Source organism: Oryzias latipes, chromosome 21, assembly GCF_002234675.1.
Source record: "Oryzias latipes chromosome 21, ASM223467v1".
In the NCBI taxonomy this organism is placed as follows: domain Eukaryota; kingdom Metazoa; phylum Chordata; class Actinopteri; order Beloniformes; family Adrianichthyidae; genus Oryzias; species Oryzias latipes.
In genome coordinates this window covers 26,627,451-26,639,627 of record NC_019879.2, presented here as the reverse complement: position 1 = coordinate 26,639,627, position 12,177 = coordinate 26,627,451, and the positions used below count along the sequence as shown (strand labels likewise).

At 38.2% G+C, this 12,177-nt stretch overlaps 1 protein-coding gene across 1 annotated transcript in view; it reads right to left on the bottom strand.

Moving 5' to 3' along the window:
- Positions 1-1,366: 1,366 nt before the first annotated feature.
- Positions 1,367-12,177, bottom strand: part of ube2f (ubiquitin conjugating enzyme E2 F (putative)) — a 28,533-nt gene continuing 17,722 nt past the window's right edge. The window contains exons 7-9 of the mRNA XM_023950817.1: positions 10,733-10,765; positions 9,453-9,515; positions 1,367-2,097 (exon numbers count right to left, since the gene is read on the bottom strand). Of these exons, the coding sequence (XP_023806585.1) occupies positions 2,047-2,097; positions 9,453-9,515; positions 10,733-10,765 (147 nt within the window). The 3' untranslated portion in view covers positions 1,367-2,046. The remainder of the gene's footprint in view (positions 2,098-9,452; positions 9,516-10,732; positions 10,766-12,177) is intronic.

Sequence of the window (12,177 nt, the reverse complement as noted above, 5' to 3'; positions counted from 1 at the left end):
ACTATACAAAAAATGAATCATTTTTTCATTAAAGAAGCGAACGTTGTACTTTCTTCTGTCCTTTAATTTTTTTTTATAACTTATTCAGTTTTAATTGATGCTCATATCCAAATTGTTATTTGTAATATCTTGTCAGTCAAATCTGAGCTTAGTTTAAGAGATAAAAAAGTTTTGTTACCTTATTTCAAATCTTTTTACAACATTGTGACAGATTAACGTCTCACATGTGGAGACTTGAGACTCGACCTCAACAAGTTAAGATTTGATTTGAGACGTGAGATCGGGGGCTTGTGTACCATATTCATTTGTTTATCCTCGTTTGTTTTTTCTTCAGATCCTTACTGTCAGCTTTAAAATGAAAATATTGACCGCCTTCTTGTGTGTTCCCATAAACCATTCTAAAGTAGTTTGACGACAATCTGTGGCAATAAAATGATCATTTGAATTCTAAGATTTGAGACTTCAGACTTGTTTTGTACTTACAAAACAGGACTTGTGGTTCTTTGCAGTGTCACACCAAATGATATAGAAAATTGTCTTTAGAGACCCACTCCGTTCATCTTTTGATCCACTTCCAAAGTGTTTTCAGTGGTCCTTTATGATGGTCATTTTTTAGCATAAAATTTAAAATCCCTGTTGTTTTTTAGGACACAGTTCCTGCTGAGCAGCAGAAGTTCATTAGAAATTCACCGCTGAGTTGTGGGAGGGACCATTAGCATAAAGCAATCCCGCCCCCCTTTCCCTTCCCTGTTGCTCAGAGTTCAGAGCAGGGAGCCTGCCTGTTGTGTTTTCTATGTAATAAGGACAATCTTTGTCAAATGTATTTTTTTTGTCTGCTCTTGATTCATGATTTGAATAAACAAATACTCAGACATGCATTTATGCGCTTAATTTTCTAAATATATCGTCAGTCAACAGAAAAATGCCACAAGAATATGTTAAAAACAGCCTTTTCATCGAAGTGGGTCTTTGAAAAAAAGAACAGAGGGAAGAACACAAATAAAACTGCCAGTAAATAAAGTCAAACCTGTCAATTTAGAGTTTTTCTGCAATTGGATTGTTTTAAATAAATAAATGTTTTCGACAGTCTTCTGATTTCTTCTCCTGCCGTGGCAAACACACTTTTCACAGCCTACCTTGTGTCACATGCAGCGGCTGCAGTGCCTCGCATCATTAATCATAAGCAGCTGACATATAAAGGGCCACTTGGGAAGCTGGTAAGTTAAATGTTGTCTTGGATTTTCACATTTTTTCCCCCTGCATTTAATCCATCAAAGGTTGCTGACAACAGATAAACGAGACGTTGTTTTGTGTACATTTAGGGGGCAATGTAAAAGCTAAAGAGAGAGAGGACATGTAGCAGATGGTCTGTTGGCAGTACTTTATGTCACAGTCATCTTAAAAAAACATACAGAGGGTCTGCATGGCTCAGCGAGTGTGTGTGCACAGGTAAGGAGCAGGAGAACAAAAGGGGATGGTGTGCTCATTCACATGCTGTCTAAAGGGGTCGCAGATGCTTCGTTTGTGGAGATACATCTGGCCGACTTGAACGACTTCATTTGACACTTTTTTTTTTTATCTTCTGGTTTTCAACAAGTATGTGAACCATCATGCATTCTTTGTCAAGCGACACAAACACTGCAGGCACTGGAGCAGAGAGCTGTTAGCAACAGACGTTTGTCTTTTATTCCTTGCATTTGAGTTGAAGTCTGGTCTCACGGTCGGGCCTGCTGTCCTCGATGGGCGTGGCTCGTCCCGGCACACCCGTCACCGCGGTGACAGACAACTGAAAGAATGATTAAAGCATATTTTCGCTTGCAAGTCCGTCCTCTGAAGCATTGTTTTATTATCTATTATTCAATCCTGCACTGAAGTCTGGTGAAGGGGGTGAACAGAAGCGGTCGCAGGCGGAGCCGTGGCATCAAGAGCGAGAGGTCGACCCGGTCTGCTGCTGATTCACGCGTGTGGAGGAGTTTGCCAGATCGGCGGAGGCAAAAGTGGAGCAGTTTGGTTTTTGCAGGATGGTGTCGGCGGCCGAGGCGGCTATCATCTGGCGTAGTGCTTGATGTATTCTTGAACCTTATTCCGAAAATCCTCCTGAGTGGACGGGAGCGGGGTGTGAAGAGAGAAGGAAAGTGGGGTCAACAGCTGACAGACAAAAGCAGAAACATCTCAATACGTTCTTAAAAGCCTTGAAGCGCTGCAGCCGAGTGGATGGGGTTCAGGCTGAGTTCAAGTCCTTTTTGTGTAAACCGTAGACTGTAAACACAATGAACAGCTCAACCCCTCTCCTCTCATGTTCCAAATAGGAAGTCCCTGCTGGTTCCAAGAAGCCAAAAATAACAGTTATTACTCAGTCATTCTATCTGCCAGAATGACCATTCTTGTTCTCATATTTTCTTTATAATCCTAATTTTTTTTTTAGATATTATTCTTTATCGCAAGTTATCCACTGACCAATCAGTAAAAGCATGTGTGTCTGATGTCAAACGTCTGACAGATTTCGGGTAGCCAATGGCAGCCGACCTTATCCATGCTGTCCGTGAATGCCTTTCCCTTCTTATTTCACAATCCCTCACGTTCAAGAGGTAGAGCCGCGGACAGAGGAGGGGGCTTGCAATAAGCTCACTCCTGTTTGGTAACAGTAGTTGCCATAGATACGATGACTTGGCTATGACTCAGAGCGACTCGGACCAATCACTGTCGACTGTCGATTCATAAAAGATTGTCGCAAATCAATTAACTTCATGAAATCGATGTCATATTCACCGTTTTTTTTTAATAAAAAAAATAAAAATAGTGAGCATGGTGTCCGAATTGCTTTTAAAATCCAGGGCAGTGCATAGTGCCGCACTATTATTTTCCGGACTATAAGGATCTCCGGAGTATAAGTCGCACCAGCCCAAAAATGCATTATAAAGTAGAAAAAACCACAGATAAGTCTTACTGGACTATAAGTCGCATTTTGACGGGAAATTTATTTGACAAAATCTGAGACCAAGAACTAATAAGTTCCACAACCTCATATGACACAATCATAGCAGACTGTTTATCTCATAATTTCACAGTAATTCTTTCTCAAACCTATTTATTTATTCTTTTCATGAAGCATCATTGGCCAACTAATACTCTGTTTTCATCCTGTATTTGTAGAAACAGTTGTCATTTTTATTGCATTTCTGAATCTATGAAATCATTGGAAAATAGAATATTATGTTGTTAGCCTTCAAGATCTTATTGTAAAAAAAAGTTTGCTGATTCTCTGAGTCACTTAACATACTCTTAACACTTAACATACCTCATACATCAAATTGACCCAGGAACATCATCGCTGTTCCTCACAAATGAACATAACAGGAGGGTTAACAATGTATTTATTTCAATTTAGTTCTAATATAAGTCTCTGCGGAGTATAAGTCGCACCCCTTGCCAAACTATGAAAAAAAGGGCAACTTATAGTCCGGACAATACGGTAGTTTTTTTAGTAGTTAGGAATTAAGGTGGGAATTCTGACACAGCATAAGTGTTCACTACAACTCACCCCCAGCACGCCCCTAGAAACAAAATGTGCATATCACCAACATTTTCTATCCACCCGTTGTGATTAAAGTTTAAATTAAGAAATAAGAATAAGTAGGGATAAGCCTGACATTAAAGTTTTTTGAAAATCTTCTCATCCTTAATTCCTTTTGGCCACTTTTCAAATAAATGACCTCAAACCATATAATATCAATAAAAAATTATTATAAATAGGATTGAAAGCTCTGGTCAAACATAATACAAGAACAAAGACGTCTGTGCTCCAGATGAGACTAAGTCAGTCTCATCTGGAGCAGCAGAGGTTTTTTCACCAGTCTTTTATCATCAACAAGATTCCCAAATAATAATTAAAAAGTCCCACTGACTCCAGATTCATCTCTCCTTCAACCTCCTCCTCTGAACTCCTCTCTTTTATCCTCACTGTTTTAGATGTTTTTCCTCCCACCAACCATCAGTTCTATCAAATGGGCTGTGAGGCTTCATTGACCCACACCTCCAGCTTACATCCGACCTGCCTGAGCTGTCAGTGTGACCTCTGCTCTTTCCTTCAGTTGTAGTCAAGACTTCAGAAGAGGTAATAAAAGCACTTTTTTTTGGCTCCTACTGCTCTCTGCATCTGCCAAAATGTCTTTTTTAAAAACGAATACAAAAAGACGGTCATTGATTTTGCTCAGGGACAAGTTGTTCATTTGAAAAAAATAGTTTTTGCTGGTAAAAGCTTCTGGTTTTTCTAAAAAATAATCAAACTTTAGGCCAACACTACGTTTTTACTACTCTTATCAGAACAATGAAAACACTCACTGCTATCGCTGCTAAAACCTTTGTCAGCAAGCCAAAGGAAAAGTCGGAAGCTTTTGGTTTCCTGTGTCTCCCCTGAGATTTTTTTCTACAGGGTAGATGAAGAACCAAAGTTCGGCTGGAGTTTAATGTTCCACATTTTACAGTTTTTTTTTTTTATCACCACTTAAGTTCTTCCATCAAAGTGGTCCTGATTTTGTTCACTGATTTGTGCTCCGTTCACTAGTTTGATCTCGTCTCTGCTGCTATTTAGAATCAGCGGAAAGATTGGTGTCTTAAATGTATGATTCAGAAATGAAGTGGATCCCAAAAAAACTACATTTCTGTCTTTTGTTTTTTATTTCAGTATTTATTGCAGTTTTTAAATTCTGAATGGTGTCATCCTTGTTTCGGTCTGTTTATATTTAATCTCATTCTTCCTGCTCATCCATCCATTCCTTTCTTTTCTATCGCTGTTGGATTGTTGTCACATAATCATTTTCACAGCTCTCATGACACAGAGACAGAGGTGGAGGGTTAATCCCACGGGTCGCTGAGGTCAGAACGACAACGTGAGGAAAATACGAGAAAGAAGGAAATGATGATTTAGAAAAACAGGCTTATATGGTATGGCCCCATCCTATTTCAAAGACCTCATAGTCCCTTACCATTAAAACAGAACACTTTGCTCCCAAAATGCAGGACTGCTTGTGGTTCTTAGAATTAGTAAAATTACAGTTGGAGGTAGAGCCTTTAGTCATCCAGACCCTGTTTTATGGAATAAACTCCCAGCTCATGGAAGAGAGGCCGATTCAGTTTCTACATTCAAAGTTAGACTGAAAACATTCCTCTTTGGACAGGCTTATTGTCAGACTAGCTAGTGTTCTGAGATTATTTAACTTAATGTTAATGTGTTTTTTTAGGAGTTTTTCCTTACCGCGAAGGGGGGGGTCTAAGGGAAGGGATGTCCAGTTTAGTTTAGTCAGTTTGTTAGTTCAATTTAGTATTTTCCTATTGAATTCTATGTATTCATGATCCTTTTGATTTTATGTTTTACTTTTTCAATTACTGATATGAAGCCCATCGAGACGACTGTTGTTGTGAATTTGGGCTATATAAATATAATTGAATTGAATTCAATTCAATGTTGCGTGAATGAGAGAAAAAAACTGTTCGTGACAACATCTCTAGCTGTGACAAGTTAGAGTCTGCGGTCTCAAAAGAAAGAGTCCAGTTTGCTCCTCCATAGAGTCTCAGTTAATAGTTAGAGAGGAGTTAGCTTTCTACAGATGACTAGAACATGTGATACACTAAATTTGAGTTATTGTTGGTAAATATTACTATTCACTTGATTCATATAAAGAAATACTCAAGTTTATGGTGTTACTGTCTTCCCCAACCAAATCAGTCTTTATTTATATTTTTTATTTATATTATTATTTATTTATAAAAGCATTTTCCTGAATTGTAACACAAAGTACTGCACTCCAAAAATAAATCAAATTATTGAATAAACAGACCAACACACACACCTTTTAAGACCCACCCAGATCATCCTAAGCTTTATTTTCTTTATTTATGTCCTCCTCCATCAAAGAACGCCACAAGAATGATGTGGGTATTTATAGAATGGTAGTGAAGACAGATGTCATTGAACATCAGACATCATTATTTAATAATGTGAGTCCTTGGAGCGTCTTGTAAGTACTGATCTGGTTTTGTCCCGGGCATCAAACGGACTCAACTGTTCGCAGCCATTCTAGTGTTTTAAGGTCTGCCAACCAGTATCTACTTGATGTGCCACAACAGAAACACTGGGGTGAGCGGGCGTTTTCCATTGCGTTTTCCATTGCCAGTCCCCCAGCTACGGAATACTATTCCTCCTGAATCGTGATCCATCCATCCATCCATCCATCCATCCATGGATCCATCCATTTCTTTATCAGTGGTCACAGGGTTGCAGGAGCTTGTCCCAGCTACTGTTGGGCAAACACCCTGGACAGGTCGGCAGTCTGATAACTGTGCATAATACCAGAACTAAACATTTTTAAACGTCAACCATATAGTCTTACCTTTTTAGAATGGTTTGTTATATTCAGTAGCTGGTTGGGATTTATTTTCTTTTACTCATTTTATTACATTCTTTTGTCTTGTGTATTTTACTGTATTTAGTAATTTCATGCTGTTGTTTTTAAATTTTTGCTCTTAATTCGACATATTTTTATTTTCTCCTTTGATCTCGCTTTCAATTGTAAAGCAATTTGGCGCCCTGATGTCGTCAGAAAGCTGCTATATAAATAAAGTTGGAGTGATTCAGCGTTTCATGGGCTCCTGCTTCAGTCTGCACCGGCGTCAGCTTTGTTTCCCCCACAGGAGGATGTGCGAGTTAAAAGTTAAAGTTTCAGATTAAACATCAGTCTTGGAAACCAAACGGTTTCCACCTCAGAGTGTCAGTCACAAATAAAAATAACTCGCACACGACAGAAAAAAACCTCAACTTCTAACAAAACCACACGACGCAGCCAGAATGTTTCCTTTCAGCCACTTCAACCAGATAATGTATTCAGAGAGCAGCCACTCTTCAAAAACCTCAACACACTCGAGAGAACACATCCACGCACACAAACACACCGCTGCGCTGACACACAGCCTCCCACACCTCCATCCACTCGCTGCTGAAGTTGATTATGGCAAGCTGTGACTCAGTGGGAAAGGATCACGGTCAGACGACTTTGTGTTTTCAGTTGTTGTGACTCTCGGGAAGCACAACGGCACAGTTCAGCGGCACTAAAAGTTGCAGAAAAATAGATTTATGCAACACCTGACAGCAGTACGGGGTTTCCAAATGCTAAACTTCCAGGTTTTGCTGAATTCTGAGCAAATTCCCGGGTCAGGATTTCTAAGACAGCATCACTTCAGGGTTTGCTCAGGCCGTTTAATTCCCATCAATCATTCACACCAATGTTCCCTTTACCTGAAATTCTATAACCTTTATTTATCTGCATCGCTGTACAAACAGCACGTCCACTTAGGAAGGAATCGGAGCGTGGCAATGGAGACGGAAAGCTGTTTGAAGCAAGTCCCTGCGAAGCGGCTGTGCTGCTCTGCTGCTGACCTTCAGTGAAGTCATCAGGAGAGCACATCTAAACTTCCTGCTGGCAAAACTGCCTCTACGCTACCAAAAGAGCAGCTGTTGAGCTACGGCACTGACTGAGAGAAGCGCTAAGATGGGATTTGAGAACAAGACTTGCCAAATGTTCGTTTTAGTGGCTCTTTTCATGTGGAAAATCGGATGATTTCTTATAGTGGATAAAGACTGAAGGATGAAACACTGCAGGTGCGTAAACCTAACACCCCCTCTGAAACTGGATATCAGTTATTTAAAAACCTACTCCAATGAAAATAGTGCTTTTGGTATTTTCAACATGTTGTGGTATTTTTCTGATGATGGAGGACATATATAAAGCTTATAAAGCTTGAAACAGCATGTCTGAATAATAGCATCTCTGATTACTTCTGAGCATTTCATTCGTTCAAATCAATGTGAATCAGAGGAAGTAAAAACTATATTGAATATGGCTAAAAACAGCACAATCATAATAAAATGATTTTGAATATAATTCAAATAGATTATTTGTTTTGCATTATTTTTTAGAATAATTCAAAGCAAAGCTATTTGTTTTTTCTTTTTTAGTTTTGTTACGGAATAACTAAACCGATGTCAGAGGAAACAAACACTGAAGTTTTTGATATTCCAAACCTCCTAAATTCTTAAGAAATAAACCCTCTTTTATGAATGATTGATAGCCGGACAAGCAGACATAATTCAATAATTATCTGGAAGATATTCCCAATCATGATCTTAAATTGAAATAAAATAAATAAAAAAGTTTCACACCATAATCAAATCACTAACATATTTTTGTAAAAAATTTGTGAGTTCAATTTTCTCTTGAAAAACAAATTTCTTTGCTCTCCAAATTTAAATCATACCTTTTTCTGCTGGTAAACCAGCAGTTCAGCACATCATGAGCCCACCTCTGCCATGTTTTACAGCAGCTGCATGTTGAGATTAACATGATGTTGTGACTTATATTCCTGTTCATCTATTACTTTTCCTCAGATTTAAAGTTTGAAAACTGACATTCAGCTTAACTTTTTCCTATTTTATATTCGTATTGCCCTCTCGAGACCTGGGCTCTTGTTTGATATACCTTTTCAATTTTGTAGTCACAGGGCCCCAGGTAATCAGAATTAACCACAGTGGCACTACGACCCACAATGTTATGTCCACCGATGTGGACGCCAGGTCTGAAGAGGTTGAGGACAGTTTTTTTTCCTCCTGTGTTGTCTGACCGTGTTTGAAAACTGACAGGAAAATCCAACTCTGGGAAAGTTTGAATCTGTGTTTGATAAGTTCCACTACTGAATGTTTGTTTTTATGATTATCAGTGGGCCAAACCTGCTGAAGATTAGTACATGAACCTTATTTTATTGGTGAAACTTGTTTATTCTTACCTTTTAATTCCCTAGAAAAAAAAAAGCTTGAAATATGTTATTTACTGGCACTGCTTTCCTCCTTGTTTTTCACTTTGTTTTATTTATAATTAATTGTCAAAAATAAACAGGAAAATAGTGTAAGAAAAGCTCAAACTTTGCAAATTGAAGGCCTAGCAATCCATTGGTGAGATGACAAAATTGTGTTGTTTGGTTCCTTGTGAAGACGTTTTTTTTAAAATTACAATGAACATCACTTTGGAAAGTATTAACACAATCTCTGTGTGCTCCAAAAAACCTTTGCAGTCTTTTCCTGAGCTCATGCTTCCTGGTAACAAGGCTTTGGAGTCACATAAAGGAATGGAGATCCTATAGCATTTCATTGAGATCTGCAGCAAGATTACATTTTCTGGAGGTCGCGTCTCTGTTCCAAATAGATTTTTGTATGCAGGAAATTCACAGAAGCCAGGATATGAATATGATTAGGAGGTCTACACGCACTCAAGAAACACTCAGGGGAGAATTCATGAGTGAGTCGTATGCATGTCAGAGACTGGAGACACTTTTTGTGTCAACTCTAAATCTGATGATAAAAAGGGAATAAAATATGAAGGAAGGATCATCCGGATGCAGCCCACCTTGTCTCTCAGATGATGTTCTGCTGCGTCGATGTTCAGCGGGTCATCAAAGTTCAACAGGTCCTGTAGAGAAGAAACCAGGATGTGTCAAAAAAAAAAAAAAAAGTTTGCTAGAGGACCATGTCAGAATGCATAAACACTCTTTAGTCTTTTGTCATTCTGTTGAAAATCTGGCCACATGAGAGGCAAGCCACTTGAACAGCACTCACCGGCTCTAATCTCACTCTGCCATCTAAATGCTTTAATTCCAGTTGCCTTAGAGATTCCACGCATCACGAATGTGGCGGTAATCGACAGAAACAAAGAGGCTGCCCTGACACCTTATTTACAGATTGAAGGCAACAATTTATGACGTCGCTCTGCATTTGCTCAAACGACCTTCATCTTTGTCATGACGACCTGATTAAAGAGCACTATCAAAATGTTCTAATTTGAATTTTAGGGATAAATTCTTCGATATTTAATGGAGGAAGTGATCAATGTTTCCATCTGCAGAGCTGAATTAGCTTTTGAAGAGAATAAAAACCTAAAACAAACAGCTAATCGTTAACAAAAATCTATATTTTCTTCGCATGACACCCTATTCTTTGCAAGTATGACATGCCATTTGATTTTTGACATATGAACTAGAAGATACCCAGAGCCAGCTGTGCTTGCATCTTCCCAACACGTGTAATGTGATTGTCTTGCCTCATTTTTCCAATTAATTCACAGTCGTCATCATACCAAGAATGATGACTTCCCCAAGACAGAAATAATGGGCCTGTTGTAGCAGGAAAAAGAGGAATAGAACCAAAACTCTCAGCGAATCCTGGAAACTGTAAGCAGTTTTGCTGATGTGAGTCTGTGTGTTTAGTGGGCTGTATGTATGCAGCCGTGTTGCAGGAAACCCGTCTCCTCCAGAGCTACAGCGGCTGCCGTGTTTAGTCAGGAGACATCAACCCATCATGTCTCATCTTCCAAACAAATGGATTAAATGTTTCGGGATTAAGACTTGGCATCAGTATAAAAGGGACATCAATAAAGCACTGAAGGGTGACAGCAGCAGAGCAATTTAGATCCAAACTAACCAAATCATTTCAGAACGTTGCACGTATCGCCCTGTTTGTGTGTATAAATAGCTTGGTGCAATACTCCTGGAACAGTTTATATCATCATTTCTATTGATTTCATAAACAGTTTAGTTTGTTATCAGTAAACTCTGAATGTGAATGGTGCGGAAGACGACAATGGATCAAGGTAAATCCTGCAAGAGAGTGCAAGAGAAGAAAGATACTTACAGTAAATAAGGAATTCAATCCCCAGACCACATCCTACAAAAAACAGAAAAGTCAAACAAATCTTTATTGCAGTAAGAATACTTCAACAACAAAAATACTTATTTTTTTAAATTTCACGTTTTTGGTCAAAAAACAATAAAGCTTCACTGATCTTATTGATGTTAGAATTGGGAAAACATGACTTAAAAAATGAAAAACTGGTTTCCTATTACAAAATAACTTGTCTTCAATTGATTGCTATCTTATACAAAAGGATAAAAGCAGCAAAGAAAAAAGGAAAACAAAGACAGCTTTAAAAAAGCCATCTTTTCATTACTATCAAACCTCTAAAGCATCAGATCTTTGTGAATAAATATCTATGCTGCATCCGTTTGACAAGCTGAGCAACAACAGAAGCAGATGCACAAGTTTTGGCTTATTGTTGTGGCTTCTTTGGCTTTTTTCCTAAATAACAAAAGTAATAATAACATTTTGAAACCATGGCAGTAAAACAGAGAAGCCCCTAAAGCAGCACTGCTGCATCAAACATAATAATAAATCAAATTTAACTGAATTAAAACTTCATGCTTGTAATTCTAAAGTAAATATATGTGTGTATATATATATATATATATATATATATATATATATATACATATATGGATTAAAGCATACAAGCTGCACAAGAATAATAAATGACATTAATGTCAAAAGCTAACAATCAAACATTAACTAAACACACATAAAAAAGGAAAATCTAGAACAAAAGGTTATTTTTTATTTTTATTTTTAGAGAACCCCTAAATTAGGAAACTACAGCACTTTCACAACACAACAGAGCGTTTTTATTGTGGTCACAAGTTTGATGAGCAAAAGCAATCGAAAACATTTTTTGTCTAATTTGCTTTCCTTTGTCTTTTTCCAACACATTTCATGAATAAAAAATACAGGAAGTTGTAAAACTGAACTGAATTAACACCTCGTCAATTAAAGGTTTTTTTTTAAGGTTTTTTCACCCGATGCTTGGAACACTGGTGACAAAACCGAGCAATCATCTCCCACTCCCACTCCCACTCCCACTGCACCCGAACGTACGTCATCTGATTTGATTTTTTTTTCTTTCTTTGTTGTCCTGACCCTTGATAACGCACAGTCCCTCCCCGTGGACACAAACGACCAAACCCACGCCTACAATTTGGGTAAACTCATGGAAAACAGAATGACAGCTGGTAGAATCTACAGGAAAGAGGCAAACTACCACAAAACCACTGAAACCTCAAGGTTCCTTCAGAGAAAAGAACTGTCCGGTTGTTATAATTTACACAAGAAAGTTGGGTTTTTCTAGAAGTGTCACGTTTCTCCTGACTACAGCCGACTTTAAATTCTGTTACAGCCGCCTGAGCCAACAGGCTTACTGAGAGGAAGGCTGTTAACTGAAATGCAGGAAAGGATTATAGAATTCAAGG